The sequence below is a fragment of the Ascaphus truei genome, unplaced genomic scaffold (assembly GCF_040206685.1).
Source record: "Ascaphus truei isolate aAscTru1 unplaced genomic scaffold, aAscTru1.hap1 HAP1_SCAFFOLD_665, whole genome shotgun sequence".
In the NCBI taxonomy this organism is placed as follows: domain Eukaryota; kingdom Metazoa; phylum Chordata; class Amphibia; order Anura; family Ascaphidae; genus Ascaphus; species Ascaphus truei.
Window position 1 is genome coordinate 5001 of NW_027456998.1, and position 19248 is coordinate 24248.

The 19248-nt window shown below is 63.2% G+C and overlaps 1 protein-coding gene across 2 annotated transcripts in view; it reads left to right on the top strand.

Annotated features, from left to right (window-relative positions):
* CCDC93 (CCC complex scaffolding subunit CCDC93) overlaps nucleotides 1-19248 on the top strand; it is a 133948-nt gene that overhangs the window by 4979 nt on the left and 109721 nt on the right. For both annotated transcript variants that reach the window (XM_075584584.1, XM_075584585.1), the window contains one exon: nucleotides 9984-10084. In XM_075584584.1, coding sequence (XP_075440699.1) covers nucleotides 9984-10084 — 101 coding nt within the window. The remainder of the gene's footprint in view (nucleotides 1-9983; nucleotides 10085-19248) is intronic.

A 19248-nucleotide genomic window follows, 5' to 3' on the forward strand; every position in this document is an offset into this window, starting at 1 on the left:
TGCCCCTTACCCGCACACCCCTAATGCTGACGCTGCCCCGTACCCGCACACCCCTAATGCTGACCCTGCCCCGTACCCGCACACCCCTAATACTGACCCTGCCCCTTACCCGCACACCCCTAATACTGACCCTGCCCCGTACCCGCACACCCCTAATACTGACCCTGCCCCTTACCCGCACACCCCTAATACTGACCCTGCCCCTTACCCGCACACCCCTAATACTGACCCTGCCCCTTACCCGCACACCCCTAATACTGACCCTGCCCCTTACCCGCACACCCCTAATACTGACCCTGCCCCGTACCCGCACACCCCTAATACTGACCCTGCCCCTTACCCGCACACCCCTAATACTGACCCTGCCCCGTACCCGCATACCCCTAATACAGACCCTGCCCCTTACCCGCACACCCCTAATACTGACCCTGCCCCTTACCCGCACACCCCTAATACTGACCCTGCCCCTTACCCGCACACCCCTAATACTGACCCTGCCCCTTACCCGCACACCCCTAATACTGACCCTGCCCCTTACCCGCACACCCCTAATACTGACCCTGCCCCGTACCCGCACACCCCTAATACTGACCCTGCCCCTTACCCGCACACCCCTAATACTGACCCTGCCCCTTACCGCACACCCCTAATACTGACCCTGCCCCTTACCCGCACACCCCTAATGCTGACGCTGCCCCTTACCCGCACACCCCTAATACTGACCCTGCCCCTTACCCGCACACCCCTAATACTGACCCCGCCCCTTACCCGCACACCCCTAATACTGACCCTGCCCCTTACCCGCACACCCCTAATACTGACCCTGCCCCTTACCCGCACACCCCTAATACTGATCCTGCCCTTACCCGCACACCCCTAATGCTGACGCTGCCCCGTACCCGCACACCCCTAATACTGACCCTGCCCCTTACCCGCACACCCCTAATACTGACCCTGCCCTGTACCCGCACACCCCTAATACTGACCCTGCCCCGTACCCGCACACCCCTAATACTGCCCCTGCCCCGTACCCGCACACCCCTAATACTGACGCTGCCCCTTACCCGCACACCCCTAATACTGACCCTGCCCCTTACCCGCACACCCCTAATACTGACCCTGCCCCTTACCCGCACACCCCTAATACTGACCCTGCCCCTTACCCGCACACCCCTAATACTGACCCTGCCCCTTACCCGCACACCCCTAATACTGACCCTGCCCCTTACCCGCACACCCCTAATAGTTACCCTGCCCCTTACCCGCACACCCCTAATGCTGACGCTGCCCCGTACCCGCACACCCCTAATACTGATCCTGCCCCTTACCCGCACACCCCTAATGCTGACCCTGCCCCGTACCCGCACACCCCTAATGCTGACGCTGCCCCGTACCCGCACACCCCTAATACTGACCCTGCCCCTTACCCGCACACCCCTAATACTGACCCTGCCCCTTACCCGCACACCCCTAATACTGACCCTGCCCCTTACCCGCACACCCCTAATACTGACCCTGCCCCTTACCCGCACACCCCTAATACTGACCCTGCCCCTTACCCGCACACCCCTAATACTGACCCTGCCCCGTACCCGCACACCCCTAATACTGACCCTGCCCCTTACCCGCACACCCCTAATACTGACCCTGCCCCTTACCTGCACACCCCTAATACTGATCCTGCCCCTTACCCGCACACCCCTAATACTGACCCTGCCCCTTTCCGGCGGGGAGCAGGAGGAGGCGGGGAGCAGGAGGAGGCGGGGAGCAGTGACGGGGCAGGAGGAGGCGGGGAGCAGTGACGGGGCAGGAGGAGGCGGGGAGCAGTGACGGGGCAGGAGGAGGCGGGGAGCAGTGACGGGGCAGGAGGAGGCGGGGAGCAGTGACGGCGCAGGAGGAGGCGGGGAGCAGGAGGAGGCGGGGAGCAGTGACGGGGCAGGAGGAGGCGGGGAGCAGTGACGGGGCAGGAGGAGGTGGGGAGCAGTGACGGGGCAGGAGGAGGCGGGGAGCAGTGACGGGGCAGGAGGTGGCGAGGAGCAGTGACGGGGCAGGAGGAGGCGGGGAGCAGTGACGGGGCAGGAGGAGGCGGGGAGCAGTGACGGGGCAGGAGGAGGTGGCGAGGAGCAGTGATGGGGCAGGAGGAGGCGGGGAGCAGTGACGGGGCAGGAGGAGGCGGGGAGCAGTGACGGGGCAGGAGGAGGCGGGGAGCAGTGACGGGGCAGGAGGAGGCGGGGAGCAGTGACGGGGCAGGAGGAGGCGGGGAGCAGTGACGGGGCAGGAGGAGGCGGGGAGCAGTGACGGGGCAGGAGGAGGCGGGGAGCAGTGACGGGGCAGGAGGAGGCGGGGAGCAGTGACGGGGCAGGAGGAGGCGGGGAGCAGTGACGGGGCAGGAGGAGGCGGGGAGCAGTGACGGGGCAGGAGGAGGCGGGGAGCAGGAGGAGGCGGGGAGCAGTGACGGGGCAGGAGGAGGCGGGGAGCAGTGACGGGGCAGGAGGAGGCGGGGAGCAGTGACGGGGCAGGAGGAGGCGGGGAGCAGTGACGGGGCAGGAGGAGGCGGGGAGCAGTGGCGGGGCAGGAGGAGGCGGGGAGCAGGAGGAGGTGGGGAGCAGTGACGAGGCAGGAGGAGGCGGGGAGCAGTGACGGGGCAGGAGGAGGCGGGGAGCAGTGACGGGGCAGGAGGAGGTGGGGAGCAGGAGGAGGCGGGGAGCAGTGACGAGGCAGGAGGAGGCGGGGAGCAGTGACTGGGCAGGAGGAGGCGGGGAGCAGGAGGAGGTGGGGAGCAGTGACGAGGCAGGAGGAGGCGGGGAGCAGTGACGGGGCAGGAGGAGGCGGGGAGCAGTGACGGGGCAGGAGGAGGTGGGGAGCAGTGACGGGGCAGGAGGAGGCGGGGAGCAGTGACGGGGCAGGAGGAGGCGGGGAGCAGTGACGGGGCAGGAGGTGGCGGGGAGCTGTGACGGGGCAGGAGGAGCAGTGACGGGGCAGGAGGAGCAGTGACGGGGCAGGAGGAGGCGGGGAGCAGTGACGGGGCAGGAGGAGGCGGGGAGCAGTGACGGGGCAGGAGGAGGCGGGGAGCAGTGACGGGGCAGGAGGAGGCGGGGAGCAGTGACTGGGCAGGAGGAGGCGGGGAGCAGTGACGGGGCAGGAGGTGGCGGGGAGCAGTGACGGGGCAGGAGGAGGCGGGGAGCAGTGACGGGGCAGGAGGAGGCGGGGAGCAGTGACGGGGCAGGAGGAGGCGGGGAGCAGTGACGGGGCAGGAGGAGGCGGGGAGCAGTGACGGGGCAGGAGGAGGCGGGGAGCAGTGACGGGGCAGGAGGAGGCGGGGAGCAGTGACGGGGCAGGAGGAGGCGGGGAGCAGTGACGGGGCAGGAGGTGGCGGGGAGCAGTGACGGGGCAGGAGGAGGCGGGGAGCAGTGACGGGGCAGGAGGAGGCGGGGAGCAGTGACGGGGCAGGAGGAGGCGGGGAGCAGTGACGGGGCAGGAGGAGGCGGGGAGCAGTGACGGGGCAGGAGGAGGCGGGGAGCAGTGACGGGGCAGGAGGAGGCGGGGAGCAGTGACGGGGCAGGAGGAGGCGGGGAGCAGTGACGGGGCAGGAGGAGGCGGGGAGCAGTGACGGGGCAGGAGGAGGCGGGGAGCAGTGACGGGGCAGGAGGAGGCGGGGAGCAGGAGGAGGCGGGGAGCAGTGACGGGGCGGGGAGCAGTGACGGGGCGGGGAGCAGGAGGAGGCGGGGAGCAGTGACGGGGCAGGAAGTGGGCAGTGACGGGGCAGGAGGAGGCGGGGAGCAGTGACGGGGCAGGAGGAGGCGGGGAGCAGTGACGGGGCAGGAGGAGGCGGGGAGCAGTGACGGGGCAGGAGGAGGCGGGGAGCAGTGACGGGGCAGGAGGAGGCGGGGAGCAGTGACGGGGCAGGAGGAGGCGGGGAGCAGTGAAGGGGCAGGAGGAGGCGGGGAGCAGTGACGGGGCAGGAGGAGGCGGGGAGCAGTGACGGGGCAGGAGGAGGCGGGGAGCAGTGACGGGGCAGGAGGAGGCGGGGAGCAGTGACGGGGCAGGAGGAGGCGGGGAGCAGTGACGGGGCGGGGAGCAGTGACGGGGCGGGGAGCAGTAACGGGGCAGGAGGAGGCGGGGAGCAGGAGGAGGCGGGGAGCAGTGACGGGGCAGGAGGAGGCGGGGAGCAGTGACGGGGCAGGAGGAGGCGGGGAGCAGTGACGGGGCAGGAGGAGGCGGGGAGCAGTGACGGGGCAGGAGGAGGCGGGGAGCAGTGACGGGGCAGGAGGAGGCGGGGAGCAGTGACGGGGCAGGAGGAGGCGGGGAGCAGTGACGGGGCAGGAGGAGGCGGGGAGCAGTGACGGGGCAGGAGGAGGCGGGGAGCAGTGACGGGGCAGGAGGAGGCGGGGAGCAGTGACGGGGCAGGAGGAGGCGGGGAGCAGTGACGGGGCAGGAGGAGGCGAGGAGCAGTGACGGGGCAGGAGGAGGCGGGGAGCAGTGACGGGGCAGGAGGAGGCGGGGAGCAGTGACGGGGCAGGAGGAGGCGGGGAGCAGTGACGGGGCAGGAGGAGGCGGGGAGCAGTGACGGGGCAGGAGGAGGCGGGGAGCAGTGACGGGGCAGGAGGAGGCGGGGAGCAGTGACGGGGCAGGAGGAGGCGGGGAGCAGGAGGAGGCGAGGAGCAGTGACGGGGCAGGAGGAGGCGGGGAGCAGTGACGGGGCAGGAGGTGGCGGGGAGCAGTGAGGGGGCAGGAGGAGGCGGGGAGCAGTGACGGGGCAGGAGGAGGCGGGGAGCAGTGACGGGGCAGGAGGAGGCGGGGAGCAGTGACGGGGCAGGAGGAGGCGGGGAGCAGTGACGGGGCAGGAGGAGGCGGGGAGCAGTGACGGGGCAGGAGGAGGCGGGGAGCAGGAGGAGGCGAGGAGCAGTGACGGGGCAGGAGGAGGCGGGGAGCAGTGACGGGGCAGGAGGTGGCGGGGAGCAGTGAGGGGGCAGGAGGAGGCGGGGAGCAGTGACGGGGCAGGAGGAGGCGGGGAGCAGTGACGGGGCAGGAGGAGGTGGGGAGCAGTGACGGGGCAGGAGGAGGCGGGGAGCAGTGACGGGGCAGGAGGTGGCGGGGAGCAGTGACGGGGCAGGAGGAGGCGGGGAGCAGTGACGGGGCAGGAGGAGGCGGGGAGCAGTGACGGGGCAGGAGGAGGCGGGGAGCAGTGACGGGGCAGGAGGAGGCGGGGAGCAGTGACGGGGCAGGAGGAGGCGGGGAGCAGTGACGGGGCAGGAGGAGGCGGGGAGCAGTGACGGGGCAGGAGGAGGCGGGGAGCAGTGACGGGGCAGGAGGAGGCGGGGAGCAGTGACGGGGCAGGAGGTGGCGGGGAGCAGTGACGGGGCAGGAGGAGGCGGGGAGCAGTGACGGGGCAGGAGGAGGCGGGGAGCAGTGACGGGGCAGGAGGAGGCGGGGAGCAGTGACGGGGCAGGAGGAGGCGGGGAGCAGGAGGAGGCGAGGAGCAGTGACGGGGCAGGAGGAGGCGGGGAGCAGTGACGGGGCAGGAGGAGGCGGGGAGCAGTGACGGGGCAGGAGGAGGCGGGGAGCAGGAGGAGGCGGGGAGCAGTGACGGGGCAGGAGGAGGCGGGGAGCAGTGACGGGGCAGGAGGAGGCGGGGAGCAGTGACGGGGCAGGAGGAGGCGGGGAGCAGTGACGGGGCAGGAGGTGGCGGGGAGCAGTGACGGGGCAGGAGGAGGCGGGGAGCAGGAGGAGGCGGGGAGCAGTGACGGGGCAGGAGGAGGCGGGGAGCAGTGACGGGGCAGGAGGAGGCGGGGAGCAGTGACGGGGCAGGAGGAGGCGGGGAGCAGTGACGGGGCAGGAGGTGGCGGGGAGCAGTGACGGGGCAGGAGGAGGCGGGGAGCAGTGACGGGGCAGGAGGAGGCGGGGAGCAGGAGGAGGCGAGGAGCAGTGACGGGGCAGGAGGAGGCGGGGAGCAGTGACGGGGCAGGAGGAGGCGGGGAGCAGTGACGGGGCAGGAGGAGGCGGGGAGCAGTGACGGGGCAGGAGGAGGCGGGGAGCAGTGACGGGGCAGGAGGAGGCGGGGAGCAGTGACGGGGCAGGAGGTGGCGGGGAGCAGTGACGGGGCAGGAGGAGGCGGGGAGCAGTGACGGGGCAGGAGGAGGCGGGGAGCAGTGACGGGGCAGGAGGAGGCGGGGAGCAGTGACGGGGCAGGAGGAGGCGGGGAGCAGTGACGGGGCAGGAGGAGGCGGGGAGCAGTGACGGGGCAGGAGGAGGCGGGGAGCAGTGACGGGGCAGGAGGAGGCGGGGAGCAGTGACGGGGCAGGAGGAGGCGGGGAGCAGTGACGGGGCAGGAGGAGGCGGGGAGCAGTGACGGGGCAGGAGGAGGCGGGGAGCAGTGACGGGGCAGGAGGAGGCGGGGAGCAGTGACGGGGCAGGAGGAGGCGGGGAGCAGTGACGGGGCAGGAGGAGGCGGGGAGCAGTGACGGGGCAGGAGGAGGCGGGGAGCAGTGACGGGGCAGGAGGAGGCGGGGAGCAGTGACGGGGCAGGAGGAGGCGGGGAGCAGTGACGGGGCAGGAGGAGGCGGGGAGCAGTGACGGGGCAGGAGGAGGCGGGGAGCAGTGACGGGGCAGGAGGAGGCGGGGAGCAGTGACGGGGCAGGAGGAGGCGGGGAGCAGTGACGGGGCAGGAGGAGGCGGGGAGCAGTGACGGGGCAGGAGGAGGCGGGGAGCAGTGACGGGGCAGGAGGAGGCGGGGAGCAGTGACGGGGCAGGAGGAGGCGGGGAGCAGTGACGGGGCAGGAGGAGGCGGGGAGCAGTGACGGGGCAGTAGGAGGCGGGGAGCAGTGACGGGGCAGTAGGAGGCGGGGAGCAGTGACGGGGCAGGAGGAGGCGGGGAGCAGTGACGGGGCAGGAGGAGGCGGGGAGCAGTGACGGGGCAGGAGGTGGCGGGGAGCAGTGACGGGGCAGGAGGAGGCGGGGAGCAGTGACGGGGCAGGAGGAGGCGGGGAGCAGTGACGGGGCAGGAGGAGGCGAGGAGCAGTGATGGGGCAGGAGGAGGCGGGGAGCAGTGACGGGGCAGGAGGAGGCGGGGAGCAGTGACGGGGCAGGAGGAGGCGGGGGGCAGGAGGAGGCGGGGAGCAGTGACGGGGCAGGAGGAGGCGGGGAGCAGTGACGGGGCAGGAGGAGGCGGGGAGCAGTGACGGGGCAGGAGGAGGCGGGGAGCAGTGACGGGGCAGGAGGAGGCGGGGAGCAGTGACGGGGCAGGAGGAGGCGGGGAGCAGTGACGGGGCAGGAGGAGGCGGGGAGCAGGAGGAGGCGGGGAGCAGTGACGGGGCAGGAGGAGGCGGGGAGCAGTGACGGGGCAGGAGGAGGCGGGGAGCAGTGACGGGGCAGGAGGAGGCGGGGAGCAGTGACGGGGCAGGAGGAGGCGGGGAGCAGGAGGAGGCGGGGAGCAGTGACGGGGCAGGAGGAGGCGGGGAGCAGTGACGGGGCAGGAGGAGGCGGGGAGCAGTGACGGGGCAGGAGGAGGCGGGGAGCAGTGACGGGGCAGGAGGAGGTGGGGAGCAGTGACGGGGCAGGAGGAGGCGGGGAGCAGTGACGGGGCAGGAGGAGGCGGGGAGCAGTGACGGGGCAGGAGGAGGCGGGGAGCAGTGACGGGGCAGGAGGAGGCGGGGAGCAGTGACGGGGCAGGAGGAGGTGGGGAGCAGGAGGAGGCGGGGAGCAGTGACGAGGCAGGAGGAGGCGGGGAGCAGTGACGAGGCAGGAGGAGGCGGGGAGCAGTGACGGGGCAGGAGGAGGCGGGGAGCAGTGACGGGGCAGGAGGAGGCGGGGAGCAGTGACGGGGCAGGAGGTGGCGAGGAGCAGTGACGGGGCAGGAGGTGGCGGGGAGCAGTGACGGGGCAGGAGGAGGCGGGGAGCAGTGACGGGGCAGGAGGTGGCGGGGAGCAGTGACGGGGCAGGAGGTGGCGGGGAGCAGTGACGGGGCAGGAGGAGGCGGGGAGCAGTGACGGGGCAGGAGGAGGCGGGGAGCAGTGACGGGGCAGGAGGAGGCGGGGAGCAGTGACGGGGCAGGAGGAGGCGGGGAGCAGTGACGGGGCAGGAGGAGGCGGGGAGCAGTGACGGGGCAGGAGGAGGCGGGGAGCAGTGACGGGGCAGGAGGAGGCGGGGAGCAGTGACGGGGCAGGAGGAGGCGGGGAGCAGTGACGGGGCAGGAGGAGGCGGGGAGCAGTGACGGGGCAGGAGGAGGCGGGGAGCAGTGACGGGGCAGGAGGAGGCGGGGAGCAGTGACGGGGCAGTAGGAGGCGGGGAGCAGTGACGGGGCAGGAGGAGGCGGGGAGCAGTGACGGGGCAGTAGGAGGCGGGGAGCAGTGACGGGGCAGGAGGAGGCGGGGAGCAGTGACGGGGCAGGAGGAGGCGGGGAGCAGTGACGGGGCAGGAGGAGGCGGGGAGCAGTGACGGGGCAGGAGGAGGCGGGGAGCAGTGACGGGGCAGGAGGAGGCGGGGAGCAGTGACGGGGCAGGAGGAGGCGGGGAGCAGTGACGGGGCAGGAGGTGGGCAGTGACGGGGCAGGAGGAGGCGGGGAGCAGTGACGGGGCAGGAGGAGGCGGGGAGCAGTGACGGGGCAGGAGGAGGCGGGGAGCAGTGAGGGGGCAGGAGGAGGCGGGGAGCAGTGACGGGGCAGGAGGAGGCGGGGAGCAGTGACGGGGCAGGAGGAGGCGGGGAGCAGTGACGGGGCAGGAGGTGGCGGGGAGCAGTGACGGGGCAGGAGGAGGCGGGGAGCAGTGACGGGGCAGGAGGAGGCGGGGAGCAGTGACGGGGCAGGAGGAGGCGGGGAGCAGTGACGGGGCAGGAGGAGGCGGGGAGCAGTGACGGGGCAGGAGGAGGCGGGGAGCAGTGACGGGGCAGGAGGAGGCGGGGAGCAGTGACGGGGCAGGAGGAGGCGGGGAGCAGTGACGGGGCAGGAGGAGGCGGGGAGCAGTGACGGGGCAGGAGGAGGCGGGGAGCAGTGACGGGGCAGGAGGAGGCGGGGAGCAGTGACGGGGCAGGAGGAGGCGGGGAGCAGTGACGGGGCAGGAGGAGGCGGGGAGCAGTGACGGGGCAGGAGGAGGCGGGGAGCAGTGACGGGGCAGGAGGAGGCGGGGAGCAGTGACGGGGCAGGAGGAGGCGGGGAGCAGTGACGGGGCAGGAGGAGGCGGGGAGCAGTGACGGGGCAGGAGGAGGCGGGGAGCAGTGACGGGGCAGGAGGAGGCGGGGAGCAGTGACGGGGCAGGAGGAGGCGGGGAGCAGTGACGGGGCAGGAGGAGGCGGGGAGCAGTGACGGGGCAGGAGGAGGCGGGGAGCAGTGACGGGGCAGGAGGAGGCGGGGAGCAGTGACGGGGCGGGGAGCAGTGACGGGGCGGGGAGCAGTAACGGGGCAGGAGGAGGCGGGGAGCAGGAGGAGGCGGGGAGCAGTGACGGGGCAGGAGGAGGCGGGGAGCAGTGACGGGGCAGGAGGAGGCGGGGAGCAGTGACGGGGCAGGAGGAGGCGGGGAGCAGTGACGGGGCAGGAGGAGGCGGGGAGCAGGAGGAGGCGGGGAGCAGTGACGGGGCAGGAGGAGGCGGGGAGCAGTGACGGGGCAGGAGGAGGCGGGGAGCAGTGACGGGGCAGGAGGAGGCGGGGAGCAGTGACGGGGCAGGAGGAGGCGGGGAGCAGTGACGGGGCAGGAGGAGGCGGGGAGCAGTGACGGGGCAGGAGGAGGCGGGGAGCAGTGACGGGGCAGGAGGAGGCGGGGAGCAGTGACGGGGCAGGAGGAGGCGGGGAGCAGTGACGGGGCAGGAGGAGGCGGGGAGCAGTGACGGGGCAGGAGGAGGCGGGGAGCAGTGACGGAGCAGGAGGAGGGGGGGAGCAGTGACGGGGCAGGAGGTGGCGTCCCCTTGTGGGGTTGTAATAAATCCCATTACCGGAGCTGGGATTGTGCAGCCTTACGATACCTGACGCGTTTCTTATAAAGATCTCGCGCCCGCAGGACGTGTACAAACCACGCAGGAAGTATCGGAGGCAGGAGGGCGCGGAGGCGCTGACGGACGAGGAGTCGCGGGTTCACGCCACTCTCCTGGAGTATGGCAGGTACCAAAACTGCAGGGTCTTTTATTTTATTTTTTGACACGGACACGGACACGGACACGGACACGGACACGGACACCAGGTAGGAGGTGAGCATGGATACATGTGATATAATACACAAGCAGGAATTCCATTTTCTAGACCGATTCTTTGCCTGCTACACCACAGCATGGTGTGATGTCGCAGACACAGCGTGGTGTGATGTCGCAGACACAGCGTGGTGTGATGTCGCAGACACAGCGTGGTGTGATGTCGCAGACACAGCGTGGTGTGATGTCGCAGACACAGCGTGGTGTGATGTCGCAGACACAGCGTGGTGTGATGTCGCAGACACAGCGTGGTGTGATGTCGCAGACACAGCGTGGTGTGATGTCGCAGACACAGCGTGGTGTGATGTCGCAGACACAGCGTGGTGTGATGTCGCAGACACAGCGTGGTGTGATGTCGCAGACACAGCGTGGTGTGATGTCGCAGACACAGCGTGGTGTGATGTCGCAGACACAGCGTGGTGTGATGTCGCAGACACAGCGTGGTGTGATGTCGCAGACACAGCGTGGTGTGATGTCGCAGACACAGCGTGGTGTGATGTCGCAGACACAGCGTGGTGTGATGTCGCAGACACAGCGTGGTGTGATGTCGCAGACACAGCGTGGTGTGATGTCGCAGACACAGCGTGGTGTGATGTCGCAGACACAGCGTGGTGTGATGTCGCAGACACAGCGTGGTGTGATGTCGCAGACACAGCGTGGTGTGATGTCGCAGACACAGCGTGGTGTGATGTCGCAGACACAGCGTGGTGTGATGTCGCAGACACAGCGTGGTGTGATGTCGCAGACACAGCGTGGTGTGATGTCGCAGACACAGCGTGGTGTGATGTCGCAGACACAGCGTGGTGTGATGTCGCAGACACAGCGTGGTGTGATGTCGCAGACACAGCGTGGTGTGATGTCGCAGACACAGCGTGGTGTGATGTCGCAGACACAGCGTGGTGTGATGTCGCAGACACAGCGTGGTGTGATGTCGCAGACACAGCGTGGTGTGATGTCGCAGACACAGCGTGGTGTGATGTCGCAGACACAGCGTGGTGTGATGTCGCAGACACAGCGTGGTGTGATGTCGCAGACACAGCGTGGTGTGATGTCGCAGACACAGCGTGGTGTGATGTCGCAGACACAGCGTGGTGTGATGTCGCAGACACAGCGTGGTGTGATGTCGCAGACACAGCGTGGTGTGATGTCGCAGACACAGCGTGGTGTGATGTCGCAGACACAGCGTGGTGTGATGTCGCAGACACAGCGTGGTGTGATGTCGCAGACACAGCGTGGTGTGATGTCGCAGACACAGCGTGGTGTGATGTCGCAGACACAGCGTGGTGTGATGTCGCAGACACAGCGTGGTGTGATGTCGCAGACACAGCGTGGTGTGATGTCGCAGACACAGCGTGGTGTGATGTCGCAGACACAGCGTGGTGTGATGTCGCAGACACAGCGTGGTGTGATGTCGCAGACACAGCGTGGTGTGATGTCGCAGACACAGCGTGGTGTGATGTCGCAGACACAGCGTGGTGTGATGTCGCAGACACAGCGTGGTGTGATGTCGCAGACACAGCGTGGTGTGATGTCGCAGACACAGCGTGGTGTGATGTCGCAGACACAGCGTGGTGTGATGTCGCAGACACAGCGTGGTGTGATGTCGCAGACACAGCGTGGTGTGATGTCGCAGACACAGCGTGGTGTGATGTCGCAGACACAGCGTGGTGTGATGTCGCAGACACAGCATGGTGTGATGTCGCAGACACAGCATGGTGTGATGTCGCAGACACAGCATGGTGTGATGTCGCAGACACAGCATGGTGTGATGTCGCAGACACAGCATGGTGTGATGTCGCAGACACAGCATGGTGTGATGTCGCAGACACAGCATGGTGTGATGTCGCAGACACAGCATGGTGTGATGTCGCAGACACAGCATGGTGTGATGTCGCAGACACAGCATGGTGTGATGTCGCAGACACAGCATGGTGTGATGTCGCAGACACAGCATGGTGTGATGTCGCAGACACAGCATGGTGTGATGTCGCAGACACAGCATGGTGTGATGTCGCAGACACAGCATGGTGTGATGTCGCAGACACAGCATGGTGTGATGTCGCAGACACAGCATGGTGTGATGTCGCAGACACAGCATGGTGTGATGTCGCAGACACAGCATGGTGTGATGTCGCAGACTCAGCATGGTGTGATGTCACAGACTCTATAAATATACTTATATATAAATATAAACCTCACAGATATCCGAGATCTCATACTGGGAATCCCGCAGGAATGGGGCTCAGGGAAGTTCTGATCCGATATCCGAGATCTCATACTGAGAATCCCGCAGGAATGGGGCTCAGGGAAGTTCTGATCCGATATCCGAGATCTCATACTGAGAATCCCGCAGGAATGGGGCTCAGGGAAGTTCTGATCCGATACCCGAGATCTCGTACTGAGAATCCCGCAGGAATGGGGCTCAGGGAAGTTCTGATCCGGTATCCGAGATCTCATACTGAGAATCCCGCAGGAATGGGGCTCAGGGAAGTTCTGATCCGATACCCGAGATCTCGTACTGAGAATCCCGCAGGAATGGGGCTCAGGGAAGTTCTGATCCGGTATCCGAGATCTCGTACTGAGAATCCCGCAGGAATGGGGCTCAGGGAAGTTCTGATCCGATATCCGAGATCTCATACTGAGAATCCCGCAGGAATGGGGCTCAGGGAAGTTCTGATCCGATATCCGAGATCTCATACTGAGAATCCCGCAGGAATGGGGCTCAGGGAAGTTCTGATCCGGTATCCGAGATCTCGTACTGAGAATCCCGCAGGAATGGGGCTCAGGGAAGTTCTGATCCGATATCCGAGATCTCGTACTGAGAATCCCGCAGGAATGGGGCTCAGGGAAGTTCTGATCCGATATCCGAGATCTCGTACTGAGAATCCCGCAGCAATGGGGCTCAGGGAAGTTCTGATCCGATATCCGAGATCTCGTACTGAGAATCCCGCAGGAATGGGGCTCAGGGAAGTTCTGATCCGATATCCGAGATCTCGTACTGAGAATCCCGCAGGAATGGGGCTCAGGGAAGTTCTGATCCGATATCCGAGATCTCGTACTGAGAATCCCGCAGGAATGGGGCTCAGGGAAGTTCTGATCCGGTATCCGAGATCTCGTACTGAGAATCCCGCAGGAATGGGGCTCAGGGAAGTTCTGATCCGGTATCCGAGATCTCGTACTGAGAATCCCGCAGGAATGGGGCTCAGGGAAGTTCTGATCCGATATCCGAGATCTCGTACTGAGAATCCCGCAGGAATGGGGCTCAGGGAAGTTCTGATCCGATATCCGAGATCTCATACTGAGAATCCCGCAGGAATGGGGCTCAGGGAAGTTCTGATCCGATATCCGAGATCTCGTACTGAGAATCCCGCAGGAATGGGGCTCAGGGAAGTTCTGATCCGGTATCCGAGATCTCATACTGAGAATCCCGCAGGAATGGGGCTCAGGGAAGTTCTGATCCGGTATCCGAGATCTCGTACTGAGAATCCCGCAGGAATGGGGCTCAGGGAAGTTCTGATCCGATATCCGAGATCTCGTACTGAGAATCCCGCAGGAATTGGGCTCAGGGAAGTTCTGATCCGATATCCGAGATCTCATACTGGGAATCCCGCAGGAATGGGGCTCAGGGAAGTTCTGATCCGAGATCTCATACTGAGAATCCCGCAGGAATGGGGCTCAGGGAAGTTCTGATCCGAGATCTCATACTGAGAATCCCGCAGGAATGGGGCTCAGGGAAGTTCTGATCCGAGATCTCATACTGAGAATCCCGCAGGAATGGGGCTCAGGGAAATTCTGATCCGATATCCGAGATCTCGTACTGAGAATCCCGCAGGAATGGGGCTCAGGGAAGTTCTGATCCGATATCCGAGATCTCGTACTGAGAATCCCGCAGGAATGGGGCTCAGGGAAGTTCTGATCCGATATCCGAGATCTCGTACTGAGAATCCCGCAGCAATGGGGCTCAGGGAAGTTCTGATCCGATATCCGAGATCTCGTACTGAGAATCCTGCAGGAATGGGGCTCAGGGAAGTTCTGATCCGATATCCGAGATCTCATACTGAGAATCCCGCAGGAATGGGGCTCAGGGAAGTTCTGCTCCGATATCCGAGATCTCGTACTGAGAATCCCGCAGGAATGGGGCTCTGGGAAGTTCTGATCCGATATCCGAGATCTCATACTGAGAATCCCGCAGGAATGGGGCTCAGGGAAGTTCTGCTCCGATACCCGAGATCTCATACTGAGAATCCCGCAGGAATGGGGCTCAGGGAAGTTCTGATCCGATATCCGAGATCTCATACTGAGAATCCCGCAGGAATGGGGCTCAGGGAAGTTCTGATCCGGTATCCGAGATCTCATACTGAGAATCCCGCAGGAATGGGGCTCAGGGAAGTTCTGATCCGATATCCGAGATCTCATACTGAGAATCCCGCAGGAATGGGGCTCAGGGAAGTTCTGATCCGATATCCGACATCTCATACTGAGAATCCCGCAGGAATGGGGCTCAGGGAAGTTCTGATCCGGTATCCGAGATCTCATACTGAGAATCCCGCAGGAATTGGGCTCAGGGAAGTTCTGATCCGATATCCGAGATCTCATACTGAGAATCCCGCAGGAATGGGGCTCAGGGAAGTTCTGATCCAATATCCGAGATCTCATACTGAGAATCCCGCAGGAATGGGGCTCAGGGAAGTTCTGATCCGGTATCCGAGATCTCATACTGGGAATCCCGCAGGAATGGGGCTCAGGGAAGTTCTGATCCGATATCCGATATCTCATACTGAGAATCCCGCAGGAATGGGGCTCAGGGAAGTTCTGATCCGATATCCGATATCTCGTACTGAGAATCCCGCAGGTATCCAAGATCTCGTACTGAGAATCCCGCAGGAATGGGGCTCAGGGAAGTTCTGATCCGATATCCGAGATCTCGTACTGAGAATCCCGCAGGAATGGGGCTCAGGGAAGTTCTGATCCGATATCCGAGATCTCGTACTGAGAATCCCGCAGGAATGGGGCTCAGGGAAGTTCTGATCCGATATCCGAGATCTCATACTGAGAATCCCGCAGGAATGGGGCTCAGGGAAGTTCTGCTCCGATACCCGAGATCTCATACTGAGAATCCCGCAGGAATGGGGCTCAGGGAAGTTCTGATCCGATACCCGATATCTCATACTGAGAATCCCGCAGGAATGGGGCTCAGGGAAGTTCTGATCCGATATCCGAGATCTCATACTGAGAATCCCGCAGGAATGGGGCTCAGGGAAGTTCTGATCCGATATCCGAGATCTCGTACTGAGAATCCCGCAGGAATGAGGCTCAGGGAAGTTCTGATCCGATATCCGAGATCTCATACTGAGAATCCCGCAGGAATGGGGCTCAGGGAAGTTCTGATCCGGTATCCGAGATCTCATACTGAGAATCCCGCAGGAATGGGTCTCAGGGAAGTTCTGATCCGATATCCGAGATCTCATACTGAGAATCCCGCAGGAATGGGGCTCAGGGAAGTTCTGCTCCGATATCCGAGATCTCATACTGAGAATCCCGCAGGAATGAGGCTCAGGGAAGTTCTGATCCGATATCCGATATCTCATACTGGGAATCCCGCAGGAATGGGGCTCAGGGAAGTTCTGATCCGATATCCGATATCTCATACTGGGAATCCCGCAGGAATGGGGCTCAGGGAAGTTCTGATCCGATACCCGAGATCTCGTACTGGGAATCCCGCAGGAATGGGTCTCAGGGAAGTTCTGATCCGATATCCGAGATCTCGTACTGAGAATCCCGCAGGAATGGGGCTCAGGGAAGTTCTGATCCGATATCCGAGATCTCGTACTGAGAATCCCGCAGGAATGGGGCTCAGGGAAGTTCTGATCCGAGATCTCATACTGAGAATCCCGCAGGAATGGGGCTCAGGGAAGTTCTGATCCGAGATCTCATACTGAGAATCCCGCAGGAATGGGGCTCAGGGAAGTTCTGATCCGATATCCGAGATCTCGTACTGAGAATCCCGCAGGAATGGGGCTCAGGGAAGTTCTGATCCGATATCCGAGATCTCATACTGAGAATCCCGCAGGAATGGGGCTCAGGGAAGTTCTGCTCCGATACCCGAGATCTCATACTGAGAATCCCGCAGGAATGGGGCTCAGGGAAGTTCTGATCCGATACCCGATATCTCATACTGAGAATCCCGCAGGAATGGGGCTCAGGGAAGTTCTGATCCGATATCCGAGATCTCATACTGAGAATCCCGCAGGAATGGGGCTCAGGGAAGTTCTGATCCGATATCCGAGATCTCGTACTGAGAATCCCGCAGGAATGAGGCTCAGGGAAGTTCTGATCCGATATCCGAGATCTCATACTGAGAATCCCGCAGGAATGGGGCTCAGGGAAGTTCTGATCCGGTATCCGAGATCTCATACTGAGAATCCCGCAGGAATGGGTCTCAGGGAAGTTCTGATCCGATATCCGAGATCTCATACTGAGAATCCCGCAGGAATGGGGCTCAGGGAAGTTCTGCTCCGATATCCGAGATCTCATACTGAGAATCCCGCAGGAATGAGGCTCAGGGAAGTTCTGATCCGATATCCGATATCTCATACTGGGAATCCCGCAGGAATGGGGCTCAGGGAAGTTCTGATCCGATATCCGATATCTCATACTGGGAATCCCGCAGGAATGGGGCTCAGGGAAGTTCTGATCCGATACCCGAGATCTCGTACTGGGAATCCCGCAGGAATGGGTCTCAGGGAAGTTCTGATCCGATATCCGAGATCTCGTACTGAGAATCCCGCAGGAATGGGGCTCAGGGAAGTTCTGATCCGATATCCGAGATCTCGTACTGAGAATCCCGCAGGAATGGGGCTCAGGGAAGTTCTGATCCGAGATCTCATACTGAGAATCCCGCAGGAATGGGGCTCAGGGAAGTTCTGATCCGAGATCTCATACTGAGAATCCCGCAGGAATGGGGCTCAGGGAAGTTCTGATCCGAGATCTCATACTGAGAATCCCGCAGGAATGGGGCTCAGGGAAATTCTGATCCGATATCCGAGATCTCGTACTGAGAATCCCGCAGGAATGGGGCTCAGGGAAGTTCTGATCCGATATCCGAGATCTCGTACTGAGAATCCCGCAGGAATGGGGCTCAGGGAAGTTCTGATCCGATATCCGAGATCTCGTACTGAGAATCCCGCAGCAATGGGGCTCAGGGAAGTTCTGATCCGATATCCGAGATCTCGTACTGAGAATCCCGCAGGAATGGGGCTCAGGGAAGTTCTGATCCGATATCCGAGATCTCATACTGAGAATCCCGCAGGAATGGGGCTCAGGGAAGTTCTGCTCCGATATCCGAGATCTCGTACTGAGAATCCCGCAGGAATGGGGCTCTGGGAAGTTCTGATCCGATATCCGAGATCTCATACTGAGAATCCCGCAGGAATGGGGCTCAGGGAAGTTCTGCTCCGATACCCGAGATCTCATACTGAGAATCCCGCAGGAATGGGGCTCAGGGAAGTTCTGATCCGATATCCGAGATCTCATACTGAGAATCCCGCAGGAATGGGGCTCAGGGAAGTTCTGATCCGGTATCCGAGATCTCATACTGAGAATCCCGCAGGAATGGGGCTCAGGGAAGTTCTGATCCGATATCCGAGATCTCATACTGAGAATCCCGCAGGAATGGGGCTCAGGGAAGTTCTGATCCGATATCCGACATCTCATACTGAGAATCCCGCAGGAATGGGGCTCAGGGAAGTTCTGATCCGGTATCCGAGATCTCATACTGAGAATCCCGCAGGAATTGGGCTCAGGGAAGTTCTGATCCGATATCCGAGATCTCATACTGAGAATCCCGCAGGAATGGGGCTCAGGGAAGTTCTGATCCAATATCCGAGATCTCATACTGAGAATCCCGCAGGAATGGGGCTCAGGGAAGTTCTGATCCGGTATCCGAGATCTCATACTGGGAATCCCGCAGGAATGGGGCTCAGGGAAGTTCTGATCCGATATCCGATATCTCATACTGAGAATCCCGCAGGAATGGGGCTCAGGGAAGTTCTGATCCGATATCCGATATCTCATACTGAGAATCCCGCAGGAATGGGGCTCAGGGAAGTTCTGATCCGGTATCCGATATCTCATAGTGAGAATCCCGCAGGAATGGGGCTCAGGGAAGTTCTGATCCGATATCCGAGATCTCATACTGAGAATCCCGCAGGAATGGGGCTCAGGGAAGTTCTGATCCGGTATCCAAGATCTCGTACTGAGAATCCCGCAGGAATGGGGCTCAGGGAAGTTCTGATCCGATATCCGAGATCTCGTACTGAGAATCCCGCAGGAATGGGGCTCAGGGAAGTTCTGATCCGAGATCTCATACTGAGAATCTCGCAGGAATGGGGCTCAGGGAAGTTCTGATCCGAGATCTCATACTGAGAATCCCGCAGGAATGGGGCTCAGGGAAGTTCTGATCCGATATCCGAGATCTCGTACTGAGAATCCCGCAGGAATGGGGCTCAGGGAAGTTCTGATCCGATATCCGAGATCTCGTACTGAGAATCCCGCAGGAATGGGGCTCAGGGAAGTTCTGATCCGATATCCGAGATCTCGTACTGAGAATCCCGCAGCAATGGGGCTCAGGGAAGTTCTGATCCGATATCCGAGATCTCGTACTGAGAATCCCGCAGGAATGGGGCTCAGGGAAGTTCTGATCCGATATCCGAGATCTCGTACTGAGAATCCCGCAGGAATGGGGCTCAGGGAAGTTCTGATCCGATATCCGAGATCTCGTACTGAGAATCCCGCAGGAATGGGGCTCAGGGAAGTTCTGATCCGGTATCCGAGATCTCGTACTGAGAATCCCGCAGGAATGGGGCTCAGGGAAGTTCTGATCCGGTATCCGAGATCTCGTACTGAGAATCCCGCAGGAATGGGGCTCAGGGAAGTTCTGATCCGATATCCGAGATCTCGTACTGAGAATCCCGCAGGAATGGGGCTCAGGGAAGTTCTGATCCGATATCCGAGATCTCATACTGAGAATCCCGCAGGAATGGGGCTCAGGGAAGTTCTGATCCGATATCCGAGATCTCG